The sequence below is a fragment of the Rhipicephalus microplus genome, unplaced genomic scaffold, assembly GCF_043290135.1.
Source record: "Rhipicephalus microplus isolate Deutch F79 unplaced genomic scaffold, USDA_Rmic scaffold_12, whole genome shotgun sequence".
NCBI classification, from domain to species: Eukaryota; Metazoa; Arthropoda; class Arachnida; order Ixodida; family Ixodidae; genus Rhipicephalus; species Rhipicephalus microplus.
In genome coordinates this window covers 25635526-25654993 of record NW_027464585.1, presented here as the reverse complement: position 1 = coordinate 25654993, position 19468 = coordinate 25635526, and the positions used below count along the sequence as shown (strand labels likewise).

Genomic DNA, 19468 nt, shown 5'->3' with positions numbered 1-19468 from the left:
ATGGGTTGATGCGTAAAATATCCGCAAGGGAGCTGTGATAGTGGGTAATAACAACAAACGTCGCTGCAGTCAACTTTTTTTTTAACTTTGATCAATCCCTCTAGATGGCGCCACCTACCACCTACTTCATTGCTTTGACGCTCTCACACCTCCAGCCATTTATATATCGTTGAACATATATCTATCAAAGCTGCACTACGGATTCGGAATAATTTCGCTGCGATCGAGTGTACGGTTTGGAGGCACATCTCGTGACCTGCGGACCCGTAAGCGCATGGATAACGTCGCTACACTATGTGAATCTGCGAGAAATAAATACAGCAAGCCTAGCATGCACTCTTCAGGTCAGGGCTCTGCAGAAACCGTGTCTTTCGGAGTGAACGTGGCTTCGCTGACCGAACGAAACGTACTTGCTCCATCGTTCTCTTTCGCGATGTGTTCACCCCCACAGGTTCGTCTGCTTGTTTTTATAATAATTTCGTTCAATATCAAGCTCAGCGGGACCGTTTTTTGTAACTTTCAGTGCCGTGTACTCCTTACCAGTCGAGAATCGTTGCATTTGCTAAGCCTACTCGCTTCGCCGGGGGGCAGCCATGTTGATTTTCATAAGGAGGAACGTGTTTCTCCGTGAATGAGGGAGCAACGTTTCTCTATTTGAAGACGAACATTGGGGACATCGCCGTTCCTCCCTAAATGGAGAGTACGTCACTCCATTTTTTTTAAGAGTGTAGTGACAGTGAACTCATAATGGTTGATTAGCGTTGTCACAGGCCGATATATATTTTTATTTTTTTATTTATATTTGGCAAACTATGAGAAGGTAGCGTACGTTAGAGCCGGCTATCCCAACGTCATGACAGTAATGTACAAGAATAAATAGCGCACGGTTATACAGTCGCACGTGGCAGTTTCTATCTTCTAGTAACCTTGGGTAAACGCATTCTAACTATTTTTTTCTATTTTTGACAAAGTTTTACGGGACGTTTTTGCATTTGCCTTCATTCGAAGGAATGACGATATATCAGTAATAGGGCGAACACAAGCACTGCTGCAGTGGACGAGCGGTTACAGCACTCAACTACAATCTAGGAGGTACTTGGTTCGATTCGCAGAATCACTGAGCACTTTCTTTCTTTTCAAGAGGTTGCCCGGCCTGACATTATGCGTGGTGGCGGGTACTAGTTTTTTGAGAAGTAGGCTTCCGCACTTACTTCTTTCACTCCCCTTTTGACCCAAAAGCGCTGTACTGTGCTCCTTCAAAAATTAAACAATTCAGGGTTCATAATTTTTTCCTCCATCCTCTCTTATCGCAAAAGTGTCCAGTGCTGAAATACCAATATCATACCTGGTATATTATTTTCACGTGTTTGGATATTCGACCAGCAATCAGTCTTCACGGTGTTTTGAAGAAAATCTACACATGCAGTGAGCTAACTGCTTGCAGCCAAGTTGACTGCCTTTGTAGGGACACGCTTTCGTGCTAATTTGGTGGGCATCATCACATGCAGCAAGACCAAAGAGCACGGACAGTTAGAGCTGACGCAAACAGAGTGATTAGTTTGTGTCTTCTCTCCCGCAATTTGTCATGCTGCACGCTTCAGTGTAATGTCGCTGTCAATGGTTAAAATGAACTATAGCAGTTAATCGAGTTCTGCTGAGAGGGTCCCCTATTGTCCAGAATGGAACAGAACAATGGCAATTTGATTTGTGTGATAAAGAGATACCCTGCTTTTGGTTACTAGAATAAATTTCTAAACTGAAGTTTATTTTTTTATTAACAACAGTTCCAATGCAGATGAAAGGTGCATGGACAAAATTCGTGTATTCAGCTTGACTAGGTTTGTGACCTTAATTGTAATTGCGAACCGGTATCACAGTATGCATAAATATCACACACATATACAACCACGGGTGAGAGCTTGCTTATTCTGATTAAAATTGAAAGGTTGAAATCGACATATTCAACCAACGCAATGTGTACGAGATATGCCATGTAGAGTAGCTATGCTCGAAACTAATCTTCGCAGGTTCGTTCCATTTTACCCAATTTCTTGCCCATGACTGTAGGTTGGTAAATGAAACTTCTTTGAACACACATATTCTGTGTAAGGTTACATTTATTTTTATGCAGTACAAAACAAATTGAAATGTATAATGGCTCAAAAGAGAAATAACTAGAAACAAATTCAGCCAAATCATTACCAAACTTACTCACCAATGCTAAACGGATTCTCATTTAAAAGATACATACATACATACATACATACATATATACATACATACATACATACATACATACATACATACATACATACATACATACATACATACATACATACATACATACATACATACATACATACATACATACATACATACATACATACATACATAAATACATACATACATACATACATACGTATACGCACACACATATACATATGTACACCCATACATACATACATACACACACTCAGGTGTAAATATTAAAATGAATGGCTATAAAACAACAATTCTAATACACTCATTTTGAATATACTACAGAAATTAACTTACGAGAGAAATCCACCGGCACTGTTATGTCTGAACACGGTGTTTCTCGAACCATCTCGCAAAAGCTTGATGCATAGTTTTCCGCTGCTGCCCAGTGACAAGCAGTTTTTTTAAAAAACACAAGAATAAAGCCCTTTACAATATCTTGCTAAAGAAAAGGGCTGTACATCAATATTTTGTACATGTCTGCAATATCACTCTGTTTATTTACATAGCTTGGCTCATTCACAACCCACTAACAAAGCATGTTAGGACACTTGGGCTGAAAGTTGGCACAGCGCGAGTAAATTCTAGACAATATGTGAATAGTACAATTATAAGCTACTAAGCTCCTTGGTGCAAACAGCGTTTATATTGACAGCTATAAGTGCCATTTCGTTTCCCCAAAACGCTTCTCAAATGTAGAATCAACTTATAGCTAAAAGTTTCTATTCTGGCGCGTCGTGGTGGCTCAACGGTGGAAGTGACTGTTTCAGCCAAGAAAACAAAGACCAATTATTTTTCCAGTTTGTGAATTCACCCCATAATAACATTGAGGCAGCTGGTAGGAGTGCTTTTGGAGAGAGGAAACCACCACATTCCCACCAGTTGTGGTCTTGGGTAGCTACTTCACTTGGACAAAAATGATGAAAAACACTCCTCAAGAAGACTTCAAAGTTTGGGCATCAACACAGTTCCCATACAGCTGTCTATTAGTCTGCTTGAAAAATATTGAGTTTACTGGTGGGCAAAGACTGAACACTATGTGAGGTGATGCTCCAGTGCACTGCATGTATGTCTTGCTGCTGGCCTCAACTGCGATGTTGCTCAGCACATATGTGTAAAATAACAACTAATACTATGCCACTGCAAAGTAATTATGTGTCATTTGCATGAAACAAGGACCACAATAAAAGAACATAACAACATTTGCCTTCACAAAGTTCAATAAATGTAAATAAATTTCCACAGAGTTTTCACACTTCATTTGTGGATAGTAATATTGGTTGTAAACACATTCTTACTTCCACTAACAAACCATTTTAAGATGCCAGATTCAATATTAGAGTATACCAGCACTTTTGTAGAGCTAAACAATTTACAGGCACCTAGAAAAACACAAGTGAGTGCATACTATAGCTACATATAAAAATAAATATTTTTATTTCTAGTCTGAATAGAGCTGCATAGATGATAAGTCACTTGCATTACATTATGAACAAACCTATCCGAGCAAAGTATACATTTAAAAAGTTACACTTACACAGTAGATAAGTAGACTGTTGAAGGACGGATAGGCAGTGGGATAATACCCAAGCACTAAAATCTACTGTTAAGATATACTAGAAGTAGTGATGATCCTCTTCCTTCCAAATAAAATAATTCACATAGATTCACTTCCCAGAGCTTATACACTCATGGCATCATTGGTGCTATACAAATGAGTGTACACTGAAGGATTACATCGACTAAGTACATGATTACTGCATCCATGGCTTTACTTCTTGTACTACAAAAAATGCAAACACAGTTACCAATGGTGACCATAGATGCTGTGATTTCTGGCATGTAAATGTAGAGGCACGCAGGCACTTAACACACTTGTTAAAAACTTCAGCTCAAAAATATTTGCCCACTAACAATACAGCAGCCTTTAAATTAGTGTCATAGTTTGGTATGTTCCACGGAAAATTTAAATAATTTCGAATGCAAGCAAATGAACTGCTGAATAATGCACTGCTAAGAAGTTAAGCAGCAGCTGCTCCTGACATCACAATGTGCCCTTTCTGCTGTTGTAAACTTTGAGCAGGAGAACAGTCACTGGCAGTCCCTTTACACTTGTTGGTCTTCTGTGCTCTGTTCTTGATACACTGTTCATGACCGTGGAGCACCGAACCCGTTGTTATTGCTGGAACTTAGAAAAATACAGATCATTGTTACAACCATGCTACATGCAAGAGTGTACAGTTGTCAATTATGTGCTCATATTTACAGATATTGTATATTCAGAAGCCAATGACAAGCCTCAACACACACACACACACAAACAGTGAAGGCTGAAAATATATTCAATATGATACAAGAGCAAAACTACAATGTTATAGATGAAGACATGAAACTTCTGACAGGCATAAAAAGCCAATAGAGTTTCTTCTATTTCGACTTTACACCATGTGCGAGAAGTAGACCACAAATAAGTTCACTAAGAAACACAAGTTAGACTGCATTAGAACACAACAGCCAATGTTCATAATTATAAGGCTGTCTAACATAACCAGCTCACCATACCGCATATAGGAGCAAATGGGCAGTCTAGAAGACACAAAGAACTTATGAATTATGAGTGTGCTTGTTGCTGACATCTATTATTCTAAATGAAGAAAACCTTTCAAAATTGCACTTCATCAGGGGAAATAATCATACGCAACAAACACAACGGGCTCCTACAGGTGCCACCAACACTCACCATTATTGTTGATACCAGTGTGTTGCCGGATGGATATGCTGCGTCCTGCACAGAACACCAAAGGAGCGCTCCATGACTTGGATTGCGTGTGTGCTAGCTGCATCGCTCTGCTGCTGAAATAGGCTAGCCACAGACAAAGAAATGAGAAGCCATGGCTTTGAAACACACTGAACGTCACCTTTAGAGATCAACAATGCATACTTAGGTCAGGTACAATTTGTAGAAAAATATATATCACTATGCAATCGTGGTGAACATGGTCGGCTGAAACACAAGCAACAGCACTGAGAGAGAAAAAGCTACATTAGGTAAAAGATGCAGTTACTGGCCCTATGTCATCTGAGGCTTCTTCAATAGGTCTTTCTCCTTGCAAGTTGGGAACAGCCAGGCAATTTTCACCCACTTGCTATTTCCTTCCAGAGCACTTGATCCACAGAGGGAGTCACAAGCTCGAGAGCTCAATAAGGAATCAAAGTATTTGTGCTCGTTTAAAAGCACAAGCTTTTGAGTCTCAGATTATTGGAGTTTCATTCATAAGCTACAGGCTTTCAGCTTCAACATTCTAAATTATCTTGCAATTTAGTTCTATATATGTTGCATAAGAATTATGTGTAAGAATATCACAGGTATCCACTGAAAGCAACCATGCTTGGGTTTTCAATTTGTGCACAGAAAGTGGTGTTCACGTAATCGTATGTATTAAAGAAAAACTAACCTTGCAGCCAGCCGTTAGGCAGTTTTGTGCCCTCGAAGCTCCCAAACAGATTGCAGTCCTTCCAGATGAGGCTGCCATGCATGCTTTCACGCCACATCCGCTGAATGATAACAGTCCCAGCAGTGACATAGGCTTGCACAGTTAGGGAGAACGTGTCCTTCCTATTTTTGTACAGGTGCTCCAAGTAATGATGAGGATTGATGTGCCAGAATGTGCAACCGATGCATCACAGGACCTTAACAAACCAATCTCTGCGATCTGTGAAGAGCGAAAAACGAGATATTTAATTAAAAACAATCATTAGAAGCACTCACTTCTAATACTTATTTGAGGAAGCTATCACTTCGTTAAAGTGACCAAAATCTGCTATATTCACTTTGGAATAAACTGAAGCCTCATGTAAAATTTACGTACAGCAATATATATGTTCTACTGAAGTATAGTACTACCACAGTGGTAATCGTCTATAGAACTAATTTTCCAAAAGAACATAAATTTTTTAAGTGCGACCTGGCTCCTGAAAAATAAATTCACATTAACTTTCCAACTATCAAACGTGGTCAATCGACAGGCCCAACCTCATAATCAAACAAGAGCTCACTTGTATCAAATCACAAAAAACTTTTTATGTATTTGCTCCATAATATATGTATGTATATAACAGTAGTAGTAAATTTTTGATGCTTCAACTTACCATGGGGAAACATTACATCTGATGGACTTAAAAACTTGCCCACGTTATAGAACTGCGTGAATTATAGTACCGGTGAAATTTAGTTCTGCAAGGTGAACTCACCGATGGCAGCATTTAGTAGCCGTCGGTGTCATAAGGAACCAAGTACGGCCAACAGGCAAAGGGCATCTGCAGACTGGAAGCTGCCGATAACAGCAATGAAGGGCTGGCCAGGCGTGCACGTCCATTGATAAAGTGTAAGAACTGGCCATGACCGGCTGTTGTCAAGACTCTAGTGCCGTGCAAAACAATGGCCAGACGAACTCGGAAACCTGTAGTTAGGCGATATTGGCCTGCAACTTCATCCAAAGCAAGGCACCGGTGAAATCTTTGCTTTTTTTTTTGGGGGGGGGGGGGGGGGCTTGAGGGAAGCTTGACGTTCACGGGCTCTCGCTGCCACATAGAACTCTCAAGTTGTTACCGAAGAACAGTCTAGGCGCGCTTCCAAAGTAACACGATCCACAACAGAATGTAGCATCTCGCAGTTTTGGTTGATCACATCGCAGCGCTAGGACTATGGTTATCACAAAAAGGAGAAGTGATGACTTAACAAACAAAAGCGCCAAGCTGCCCCACCACGACTTCGCAGGGCAAAACAGTTATCAACGCTGTCTTTCAATTTTAGGTCACACGAGCACAGCTTGTTCACAAGTCTTGGAACGTCAACACAGCACCACTGTTCACAACGAACATCGTTTCACTCCGGAACAGTACATTGCTCTCAAGTAAATAGAAGCGTACGGGCTAACTAGTGGCGAAGCAAGAACCGAGCGCGTAGTTCATACGTTTCCGTACGTACTTGGGGTCACTCAAGTAACGTGTCAAAACGCTGTCAATCCGAAATGTCGCACAGCACCAAACTGAGAGACTGGAAAGTCAAGCGAACGAACTGTTACCGGCACACAAACACACATTGCAGGCTTCTTGAGTGCTAGTTGCCGTCGATACATCGACGCCGATCCCCGCTTCATAACCACACCGACGCACAGGCTTCGCTGCGCTTCACCGTACACCATTGCACTGCCACAACTTTCCGCACTGCTTATACGCACCAAAAGAGCTGCTGTAATCCCAACACATCCGGTCAAACGCTGAAGTAACTCGTGCGAGAAGCGTTTGCTGAAAGTCGCACCGACCGATATGCTGTTTACGACGCCATGTTGTTTTCGACAACTGCGCAGCACATAAGATGATAAGAGAGCTCTTAGAAAGTACTTGCACTATTTTCACGGCGTGACAAAATTTTCTCTTATGTGCGAGGGGGGTGATATGACGAAAAGGACAGGCGTGCCAGATGAAAAAAGTGTTTTGGCAACGTCACGAGGTGAGCTGATGTAGAGGGTATTGCTTCACAACAAATCAAAAGCTGTGCCTGTCGGCCAAGCTGTCGTCTGCTCGCGTTTGTCGTCTGCTTCGATCAGAGCATGCGACAGGGGATTCGCCTTCGCAACGCTATTATTCTCAGGTCAAGTGGTCGCTACGTCGCACAAAATACATATCAGTGGCTCGCTCTACCTTTGAATCAGGTTCATGCGCCAAGTCAAATGGCTGGTAATTGACTCAGGGATGAATTCAGCCAAGGTTTGCTCCAGAATCGTGAGGCTTTGCATATTTTCGGTGTCATACAAAGTTACTAGGGTCATTTTATTCCGATTGCTTGCCATAATATCGCGGTTCATATCGGTGTCTGAACAGTGAAGGTGAAGATGCATGATTTGTTTGTAGTTCCATGCGTAATCACGCGCACCCCTAATACGCTTTGGTTTACAAAGTACGCTTTGTTCCAGATCGTCCCAAAGTGTATCGACAGCTGTATTTCAGAGATCGCAACCATTGGACAGTTAGAGCCAATGAAAGTACACTGGAGCACAAACTTTAGAAACCACTCACTGAAAACTTCCTCTCATTTTTATTTCCAATAGCGCGCAAAGAATGTGCTCCCATTAACCTCTTTGGTGGTAATTTCCACCAATGAGGCAAGGATCTCGAGTCGCACTTTTAATTGGATGAGATGGGGCGCAACACAACATCACAACGAATAAGGTTGATCCTATGTCATGTCGCGTTCGAATGCACCGACCATTCACGTATCACATTGGTTTTCATCCAACCACAAATCTTTACATGCGTAGTTTTATGCCATTGACGCCCAATAGAATTCTTCAATTACTGCGACTTCAAACTTATTGGACGGTGGTGGTTGTCAACACCATCCACTGCGTACAAGGGAAACAACACGCGAAGCTCAAAGCGCCGAAAGAAATAAAAACGCACCAGCAGTCATCAGGCAGCCCTTATTGGGCGCGAATCAACTCAAAACCAGCAAGGGCACCAAAGTATACCGCTGCGGCAGCAGGTTCTAAGTAGCCACATTGTTCCTAAGAGTGGTCCGGACCACTCTTGGGATTTTCTCTCAGCCATGCTGTTTTTACGCACAATTTCGCTTCGTGAATTCACTTACGAGCACTTTTCGGTGACGTAAGCAAATATAGCAACTGCATCACCATCGCTGACATGTTCTCGGGCAGTCACAGCGCGCTTTACTTGCAGTGGCCGATGTGACAACTATGGCCTCTTACGACGTTTTTTCTTTTCGTGAATCGACTTACGCAACAAAATTTCTCTTGCGCAAAAATGTTTTCGTAAGTGAGTTTTGTGAATCCGGGCCCTGAATCATGTAAAAATTTTTTTCGAAACCCGTGTTGCTTTTTTATTAGCACATTATTGTTTGTTATAAAAGGCATCATGGCGAAACATACATTATGCTCAATGATTTTGCATGAAAGGGATGTCATCCATATGGGCCGGTTGTTCGCAACATCTCTTTTTGAACCCTTTTTACGAGTGGAAACAACATGAGTGGTTTCCCAACCATTATATAGGAGCCCCCAAAACAGTGATTTCAGCTAAGTTAAGTAAAGAAGCTTAAAAATCCGTGCAGCACAGCGCTTTAGTGTACGCGATACGTATATGTCATCTTGACCATTTGCTTTGGTTTTGTCTCAGCTTTTTATAAGTCGTTATACGACCATTACACTTAATTCTACTTCTTCCATTGCCGAAACTGAGCTTGAACGTGCAGTGGGACTAATGTTGTCTTTGTGTAGAAGAAGAGTTTGAAAAACAAAATCAAATTTGTTGATTTTTCAGTATAATCTGCAAGAAATTGCTGATTACAAATAAACTGCTTAGGACTAGGTCTATATATCGTTGTTTGTATAGTAGTATTCATCTTTCGGAGATTTTATAGCAAGCTTATACTCCTTTGTTGCTTCAGATAACTTGTTTAGGTGATTTGTACATTTAGTGTGTTTCAGTTTATTATATCCCCTCCTTTTTTCTTAGCCTTGCATTTGGCGAGTTGACCTAAGGTCTTTTAGGCTTTTCAAGTCCGGTGGAATTGATGCTTGATACATATTTGGTCGTAGGTTCTAGCATTATAAGTTAAATATCTGCCACTATTCATGGGTGTCATGGTCCTGAAGAAGACAATACAAACGTGGCAGGGTATAAAGGAGCGCTTGAGAGAAACTAGAATAATAACCCATTCCGAATAAAAACCTCCCCTTGTTGCGGATAACATTGGCCGATTGATTTATGGTTTAATGTCTGCTACGACAGCATGACAATCACTTATTCAAGGTATAATGTGAACCGAGCTAATAAGGTTACGAGAGCTGCTGAAAAAAGGTCCAAAATATTGTAATTAAAAAAGGGAGTTTGGAAGCAGCACTTATTCATAATAAAAAAAGCAGCCTCTTCAACTGGCATCGTAATGGAGGATCCAGCCTAAACGCCGAGAAAACTAAGCGTCATCATCTTCTCGTCCTAGCAGGTAGTCGCTGCTTCCTTAAGTAGTGTTCATCTTCTTCACTATTGCCCCCCCCCCCCCCCGAAAGGAGCCATCCTGGCGACTTAGGGGCACGAGACGACAGACGGGTCGTAGTACGCTTTCATGTGATCTTTGTGAACAGTCTCACGTGCACGACATCGTTGATCAGAGGATTGCACAAGAGGCTCTACGATGTTGTTCACGGGTGATCTTTGTTGAACCACATGGAAGGGCCCAGAGACCAAGGCCAGTTGAAGGGATCCAAAGCCAGACTAGGGCTTCAGAAGCGTAAGATAGTGGAGGCGTCGAGGTATCGCCATGGTGTTTTTGGCGTTGCTGATCAGCAGTAGTGAGGGAGCGAGCCAGCTGGCGACACTCTTCCACGCAATTAGCAGCTTGTGACACCATCGTCGACTCAGCAACATCATGGTGGCATGCAACGGTGGTGTCCAGCGTGTAAGAGGGCTCACAACAGTAAAGCAAGAAGTGTGGAGAGAATCCAGTTGTGTGCACAGCGGTATTATGGGCGTACGTCACAAAAGTGAGAAGATGGTCCCAGTTGAATTGGCTGGAAGCGACGTGCTTTCATAGCATATCCCTACTGTTCTAATGAATCGTTTTGTAATGCCATTCGCTTGAGTATGGTACGCGCTGGTAGTCTGATGAATCACTTGGCATTCCTTAAGAAGAGATTCAACAGCGTCCGACAGAAAAACGCATCTTCGGTCGCAGAGCAGCGCTCGTGGAGCACCATGGCGCAGGATGATGTGATGTAATATGAAAAAGACAACGTCACTAGCCGATGCCGATGGTAATGGCGAATTTTAAGCATAGCGCATAAGATGATCGATGGCGACAATTATCCAACGATTTCTAGAAGGTGTGTGTGGGAGGAGTATACAGAGATCAATACCAACGCCGCAAAAGAGCCTGGCAGGGCAACGTATGGGGCTTCAGTGGAGCTGAAGAACGCGGTATTGAATTCTTCAGGCGCTGGCAAGTGATACAGGACTGGACGTAGCGGTGAACAAGCGATACATTCTATGCTAGTAGTAGTGGTGTGACAGGCAGGTGTAAGTTTTTAACACGTCAGCATGCGCACATAGTGGGTCGGTGTGAAATGAAGCGTGTATGTCCGAGCGGAGATGTCTAGGAATAATCAGAAGCAAATCATCCTGGACAACGAAACTTCACGGCGCTTGCCTGTTTCGCGAAGAAGGCAGACTCAGCAGGTTTAGAAATGATGCAATCCAGGCATCTTCCTGTTGCTCCAGATGCATGTCAGTGAGAGAAAGTGCCGACGCATCGGGAGTTGGTGAAGACGGCGACTCATCAATATGTGGTAGGGGTGATTGGGACAGAGCATCGGCGTCAAAATGTCTGCGTCCAGATATGTAGATAACGTGGATGTCGTACTCCTGTTCACAGGGTTCCAGTCGTGGTTGAAAACTGTATTTCGGTCCCTTCTCAAGTACCCTTTCAATTTTATCTGGTAAGGATGCACTCCCCCCTACCCTACTGAAACGTTCCGTATGAAATCTTACGGAAAATATATGGACTCCGTAACATTTCCTTATGCTACATACGGAAAAAATATGGAGTTTTATAGAAATATACGGAAGTTGTATGGCATTTACGGAAAGCTTCTTATGGAGTATAAGGAAGGATAAGGAAATTGTATGGCGTATACGGAAAGCTTTTTATGGAGTATACGGAAAGATAAGGAAAATGTATGGCATATATGGAAAGCTTTTTATGGAGTATATGAAAGGATAAGGAAAGATAAGGAAACTTATGGAGCATACGGAGAGTTCATGATGGAAGGATAAGGAAAGTGTATGGAGTGTACAGAAGCTTTCATAAGAAAAATGCAGAATGTAAGGTCTTACGGAAATATACAGATTTTGTAAGGTGCTTACGAAAATGTGCAATAGTGTATGAAAGGCATGTGGATTGTTGCAAAAATGTGGAAACTCTACAGTTGTTGTCACATTTTAAGCAGGAAATCCGAGCTCTATAAAGTTATAAATGAATGCACAGTGACATATATAGTACAAAAGAATAACGCAGCCTAGTCTCTGTTGTCAGTCACCGCTGTTCGCCATTTTCCAGAATGAATAACACTTCTGCAGATGACCAGGTGCTAAAGTCTGTCACACGGAAAATGTGTGATTCACAAGGAATGACAATAACTGTCATTTTACTTGCATGCTGTCACACGAAAACAAATCAAGCAAAAAAGGCATAACTTCAAGGGCTCGTTTTTTGGTAGAAACAATAATAATGAGAACTAAATTCAATGTGAATGAACTTGTCAATAATAATGAAACTGTTCTCATTAACATTGGCAAAGAGAAATGTCATTTTAAAATATCGGCCATGAGCTTAGCTCTCCTGAGCACCGACAAAAGAAATGAAAATCTATGAAAACGAATTGCATGTAGCCTAAAAATAATTTTTTATTGATAGTATATGCTCCTACAATATAAATACAGCTATACACAACTTGCCACAGCTCCACGACAGCAACGAGGTAGGGGCAGAGGAAGTGGTCAGAAAAATAATTAAGCATGAGAGCACAACTGATATGTACAAACACATAATGGTGCTCATCACTGATGCACGGATGGTCGTGTATAGAGCTGGGTCGTTTCGAGATTGTCAAAAGCATTGTTTCAGACCACCATGCAGATTACGCTTCAATTGTAGTGCTACATAAGACACAACTTATGGGCCAGCTTTAATGAATAAGAAGATTATAGGTTAAACAAATGCTTTAATATATATCATATCATGGCTGCATGGACGTATACAAGCTATGTAAAGCGCAATAAAGTGAGGACGCATGAGCTTCTCTTGATGCTTCAGTTCTACATAGATGCTTCAACTGTGCTGCAAAGAAATTTAACCAATGTCTGTGTGTGCAACATTGTCCATTTTAAACTATCTATATGTATACATAAAATTCCTACTGCGAGTTAAGCTACGTAGCACTCCATAACTATTCCTTTTATTAAGGGCAATTTTTCAAACAATCAACATTATTCATTTTCTGTCTGATGACTTCGTGCCCGCAATTCTTGGTTTCGCTCGATCACAATTGTGCAGCCCTTATTTTGGAGGAATCAAAAACATCAACCAAAATATATTTTGGAACTGCTTCTCAGTGATATTGCCTTCCCTCAACTGCCACAGCTGGAGATGAGTCATATAGCAAGTCTCGCGCATACCTAGGGCCTACCCTTGAAGAAACTGGTCCGGCTGTGAAATGCTCAGTTTTTTCTCAAATAAACTTTTTGGTTTGAGTTTTCTCACTTCTCGAGTCCCTTCACAATCAATCAGACCTATTGTTCCCCTTAGTCCTTAATTTTGTTATATTATGAAATAAATAAAAAATTAATAATGAAAATAAAAATCATAATAACTGTTGCGCAAAAAACACAGTGCCACATACGTACTTGAACGCAATATTGCTTTTATTTTGTTTTAGAACCTAAGGCATTAGAAAAGATAGCAGTACAATAGAAACGTTGAAAAAAAAACAAAAAAAATTAAACTTGGCGGGACTCGAACTTGCGCCACTTAGTTGTGCTCGCGTACGTGAACTGAGTGCGTTAGCTTGCTAAGCTATTCGCGCTGAAGGTAGTCGATGTTTAAGTTATGTATATAAATTTGCTTTTTACACGCTATGTGTTGGTATATTTATGTACGATATGCGATCGTATCTATTGTTGTGTGCATATGTTTTGGGATTGTATATACGTCACATGCTTTTCGCATGTCTTTCAACTATAGATTGCTGCACCGCCGCGGATGAAAACAAGTATTTTTACACCCACACACAAGCTTGAGCAGTTGAAGGTTGTTTTCCGGGGCTCTCTTGCGATTGAGTCGGCCACCACAGGGAATTAGAGTGATACGCCATTAATCCCTGCATCTAGCTGTATTCCACTTAGTAGCTCTATCGCTTGATGACAAATATGGCGCGGGGCACGACGCTATTGCGCACGACCATGCCTCGCGTAGCGGCGACATCAGCTGATTGCGCCGGCCGGCTTGCTTCGATTTGCTTCAGAGCAAAGAAATGTCATACCTTGAAAGATTGCGTACTGCACTATGTCAAAATGTTACTGCTTTGTAGCCATCCTATGATTCATTGAGAATTGATAACTCTGATATCACTACTGTAGAGCTTTGCGTCGGCGACACGCACCGAACGTGAAACCACACTACGTCTGTCGTAGAAGCAGTAGGAGGCTGTCGTCTGCTAGAACAAAAACAAAACAAAGACCTGCGAAAATATTCATAAGTTGTAACTTGTTTTTTGAATAACCGTTTATCACTTTTAAAGTTATTTTGCCAGATAACATACATTTTTTTTTTCAGTTTATAGCAGCGACAGATGTTTTTTTTTTATTTTTTTCACACAGCTATCCAAGTCAAATCCATTCCCAGCTAAAGCCACATGTTGTTTGTCTTCTTTGTTTCTGTGAGCATGCCGTTTCGGTGCGTGTCTCATGTGTTCGCGCTGCTACACACGAGAGCACGAAATGTTAAATTTACGCAAGGAAGCGCCGTTCCTCGTTCGTGTGATGTGCTAAGATTGCGCCCTATTCCCGCGGTTGTCCGAGTGCGGATCAAGTGCGAGTCGTCCAAGGAATCGGCGGGTTGGGCGGGCGCTCGAAGGACTCCGAGGTGACGGCTGACGCCTGTGGTCGCTTCCCTCAGGACAGTGTGAAAGAAACTAAAGGTAAGGGGGACACTTTTTTATGTAGACCAAGTATGCCACTCAGTGCAAGTGTGTGTTGCTGCACTCGAACCAGGCGTCGCGAAACGGCAACCTTACGCGCCTTTGCGAGTGCGGTTGCCGATTCGCTTTGACAACGCTAACGCCAGCAGAGCCATGGCGCATCGGCGCGGCCTTACTGGAGCTAATTCGAGACAACTGCGGCAACGTGCATGTGTATGGTGATCGATTTTTTCATATGTGCAATGTAGTGAGGAAGACGCACACGGCGCTTGCTACGTTGTTGATTAAACGAAGCCTGCAGTGCCATTTCATGCAAAGCAGCATTTTGTTTACGTTCGCGGGCGATACAAATTTGTAACTTGGCTCGATTCACCTAGCCAACTGCCTAAGTGGGTTGATTAGCATACGTTCACGGTAGAGCGTTATTATGCCCCTAAACAGTGGCGTGTGCTTGTTGAAAGATATAATGTGTGTGCCTAGTGTAGAGAGAGAGAGAGAGGTGTTCGTGCAATCTGCATGTGTACCTGCAAGACGCCTTTGCTTGTAACTAATAATGTACCGGCCAGCACCTACATTGTACGCCTGACTTTGAAGAAAACTTACATGCACAATGTGAGATTTTGTAATCTGCCAGAGTTGCTTTTTATAAAATAATACACTGCCGGCATGTTCAAAATATGTTTCGCTGCTGTGTGGCAGGGGTGCGGTTATCACGCTGTTGTGTAGTTGCTGATGCAAGCACTTATAGTTTTGATGCGTTAATATTTCTCATCTAACTCATCAGGTGTTTGGCTGTTTCAGCACAAACAAGGCAAAGAGAGAAGGAAGACGGGTAATGACAGGACCAGTGCCGACTTTTGTTTGCAGGAGAATGCCCATGTTGGTGTATTTATTGTGACAGCCTTTCTGTGTTGCTTTTTTGCCCAATTTATGCAACAACAAAGTTGTCAGCAATATGAGAGAGAACACTGAAATTTGCTTTTAAAGATCATGGTGACTAAATGCCTAGTAACTCACAGCACAAAGTAACAACAAAAGACATCAGTATGATCAATGTGGATGAGTACAGTCTTGCATCTAAAAAATATATTGTGCAAAATGTTGCCTAAGTAAGAAACCTCTCTATGTTTGCAAATAGTGTGACGTCACTTCGAGCACCGTGCCAGCCATTCCCTCCCTCTCTGCAAGGGCTGGTTGGCAAGGAAGTTGTTTGTGACGTTCCTGATAGACCACCGAGATGTATGCGATTCTAAACCTGTAGCCTAATATATACGTAATCTTTTGTGCAGGTACATCGCTGCATCTGACACCTATAACTTATTTGCATATTTACATTGCTCCCTTAGGACCTAACACACAAACTTGTTGTTTGCATTGTCACTTCATGAATATCGAGCAGTAAAGGTACTGAGTATATGTGAAACAAGAATCTCTGCTTATTACATGAAGAAATATGAGGCCTTCGATAAAACGAGTTATACCTTTATTGAGCTTGCGTACTCGTCGGGGCGATTCATACGTGCAGCTTCAGCAAATGGTATCTTCCAGCCCGGTGACCTTGCAATTTTTTTCTGCACACAGCGCAAACACCGAGATGTACCCACTCGCAGATGGTCACGTCAAGTGCATATTTACCTTGACTAAAATGTCGAATCAAGTTTTTTCATCGACCGGTCCCTGCCATGAGTGCTAGTCTTCGTAAACAAGACACATTGTTATTGACACTGCACACACCACACTCAGTATTCTCAGTTGAACCGATATTCTCAATACCTTTCAATGCACACTACATGCCGCAATCAACAGTGCACATTTTTGAAGACTATGCCGCTGTTGCTCGCACAGGCCACCACGTGTGTTCACTTCTTCAAGATAAACAGACAGCGTGGCAAATATTTTACCACACAGTTTACCACACAGCTGGATGTTTGCTGACACATACTACAGATAATGTCGACATTGTAACGTGAAGTGTAAGCTTTGAAAAATTAAAACTTGCCCCAAACACCGCACGACTGTACCGGGCTGAGCCACCAGCGGGAGTGTTTTTCCAGCCACACCTTTTACATGTGCCAGTGACATCATGCTGTGACGTACCTTGGTAGGGGCCTATCGCTGCATACTTTATGTGAATGAGGGTCCTGTTAGTGAAAGCAGGCATTGTTGATTTCGTAACTTGTTCATGCCCAACTGGACCTTCATTAGCACAAGTTGTCTGACTGATATTCAGGTGAACTTTTGTGTAATAAATTATACAGTTGGCAGTCTGTGCTTGCCCCATACTGTTGTTACTGGTGTTTCTTGTTGTTACTTTGCACTGCTCATTACTACTCACCTACACAAACTAGCCTATCTTGCCGCTGTTTTGGACAAGATGCAGCAGGCAAGTGCGATAGTGTTCATAACTCTGAATTCTCGAGCAAAATTGATCGTTTCATATTCAGTTAGTTGCATTCATATCAGTACATTATAAGAAATCATTTATTAAACATGAATCCGTGTTCCTTTACATAATGCTCACAACTTTTATATCAAATTGAATGGTGTTTATAAAAAACATGGGTTTTAGCTAAACTTCATGCTCTTTTCTCGAAGAGCTGACAAAACGCTATTGCATGCTTACTTGCCATGAATTGGACTGTGTTCTAAATACATTGCAATTCTTCACCGGACTGCCAGCACACTTTACATTGGGGGAACATTTAATAACCATGGATTGATTAATTAAGAACGGAAAGAAAGAAGCGGCAGGCCGGGATACTTGATATTGGCATCCGTTTTGCTACCCAGCGCATTATCATGCAAACTTCCTATAGAGTGGTTATGCGTCTTGCATGTGTGTCTGTAAACCAAGAACTTTGGGTAGAACTATATTTATCTTACAAATGGTTGCAGGACTGTGGAGGCTGTAGGGCTGCTTAGGAATGGTGGAATCCCTGGACATGTGTTCAACCTTGCTGCATCAGCTCCTTGGTGTTTTCACGGCATCTTTACAGATGTGTTGGGTGAGTAAAGCAAGCAGGTTTCAACACAAGGAAAAGTATAATATGGCAGCACCTCTTGTGCGTGCCTTACATCCCAAGTATATCAAATATTTATCTTGCCTTGTGGCCTGTAATTTTTAAAGAGACACTTCTTTTTGCTTTATATTTGAGTCTTGATGCTTCGACAGCAATGTATTTGTGTTTGACAGCAAGTGTTCTTGAACAAATAACTGATCTCAATAATGACAAAACACCCTTCATACTTGGTCCTTAACATAAGCTAGCGCTTATCTGTAGCAGATTCAATTATTCATTTTTTGCTGGGATGATAATGGGCAAGTAGCAAAGGCAAGTTCAGATTGGAGTGGTCGGTGACGTCTGTTTAGGCTCTGCCACATTGCTTTGCAACCAGAGTTACTTGTGGCCACATATACAATGAAGCCACATGACGTGCATTCTAAATGAGATTACCATATCACATTTCACTGCATCTTAGTATGTGCCAAACAAATGCAGATATCATTAGCTTGCCACTATAAAGAGATCCTAAATTAACACAAGGTTGAAATTTAGTCGTGGTGTTGCAGCTGTGTATGACTCTACAATGGATACATAGCTGTGATAATTTGTCTATATGTGGTCGCAATAGTAATGTTACACACATTGTATGATACAAAAGAGGTCCTCGCTTATTTCGCTTTTCTTCGCTATGCTTCTTTCTTGTCTCTTCTTGCCATGTGCTCCTCCTCACTGTACACGGAGCAAGAGCAGTGGGCATACAAACACGTATTTAAAAAAAAATGTTGTAAGGTGAGCACTGAGAAGCTGAACACTTCCAAAAGGCTCAAAGAGGTAAAGGTATTGTTTCTTGCTACTTTTTGGGCACCCATAGCTAGTTGTGCTGCTGCAGTTAAAAAATAAGTGAAATGTTAAAAATTAATTGGAGATGGTTTGGCACCCATAATTGCAGTTACATACAGAACTAGGTTTCAATGCGTAAGCAAAATCTGTTTACTCCTAATCAATCCAAATGATATCTGAAATTCAGGAAATATTCACAGAAAAGCTCAGGAAAAGGCTAAGTGGTTGCCCCTTGAATGTGAAGGAGATACCCTTCTTCTAAAAGGTCAATAGACAGTCTAGTAGTCTCGATATTACATGCACTATAAAATATTCTGGTGTGGTGCTTTTCATGCATGTTATAATGAGAGGGGTTTTTAATAGAACTGTTGTCACTTTGCCCTGCATTGCTGAAATTGTTCACATAGTTATAATACATGAATCACTTTATGCCTTTTGATTTTATGCAAATGGTTTGCTTACCCAGTCGGTTTAACTTGATCTGGATAAAATCATAAATGCTCTAAAATTTTTTTTTACTATACAGCAGGTTTATTTTTAAAATACGCGACCATTGATGTGAACGCAGTTGGTGGCGTGCTTGATTAATCCTTC

The 19468-nt window shown here is 41.6% G+C and overlaps 1 protein-coding gene across 4 annotated transcripts; it reads right to left on the bottom strand.

Annotated features, from left to right (window-relative positions):
- Positions 1-2099: 2099 nt before the first annotated feature.
- LOC142783807 (uncharacterized) lies at positions 2100-7740 on the bottom strand. Of its 4 annotated transcripts, none has more exons than XR_012888471.1 (4): positions 6511-7740; positions 5715-5972; positions 5000-5112; positions 2100-4447 (listed from the first exon to the last, which is right to left on the bottom strand). XR_012888471.1 is itself a non-coding variant. In XM_075882415.1 (4 exons), the coding sequence occupies exons 2-4, from the start codon at positions 5809-5811 to the stop codon at positions 4281-4283; spliced, it is 387 nt and encodes a 128-aa protein (XP_075738530.1). In that variant the 5' UTR covers positions 5812-5972; positions 6511-7740; the 3' UTR covers positions 2100-4280. The 4 variants fall into 4 exon arrangements, 2 of the variants coding, with proteins under 2 accessions (XP_075738530.1, XP_075738531.1); XM_075882415.1 differs by having other exon boundaries at positions 5000-5122; XM_075882416.1 differs by having other exon boundaries at positions 5000-5044.
- Positions 7741-19468: the final 11728 nt, after the last annotated feature.

Coding starts and splice junctions, on each gene's coding strand:
- LOC142783807 (XM_075882415.1), bottom strand. CDS start 5,811: ATGTGGCGTGAAAGCATGCATGGCAGCCTCATCTGGAAGGACTGCAAT. Junction 5,123..5,714: donor GCCTAACGGCTGGCTGCAAG/GTTAGTTTTTCT, acceptor GTCTGTGGCTAG/CCTATTTCAGCAGCAGAGCG. Junction 4,448..4,999: donor CACTGGTATCAACAATAATG/GTGAGTGTTGGT, acceptor TATTTTTCTAAG/TTCCAGCAATAACAACGGGT.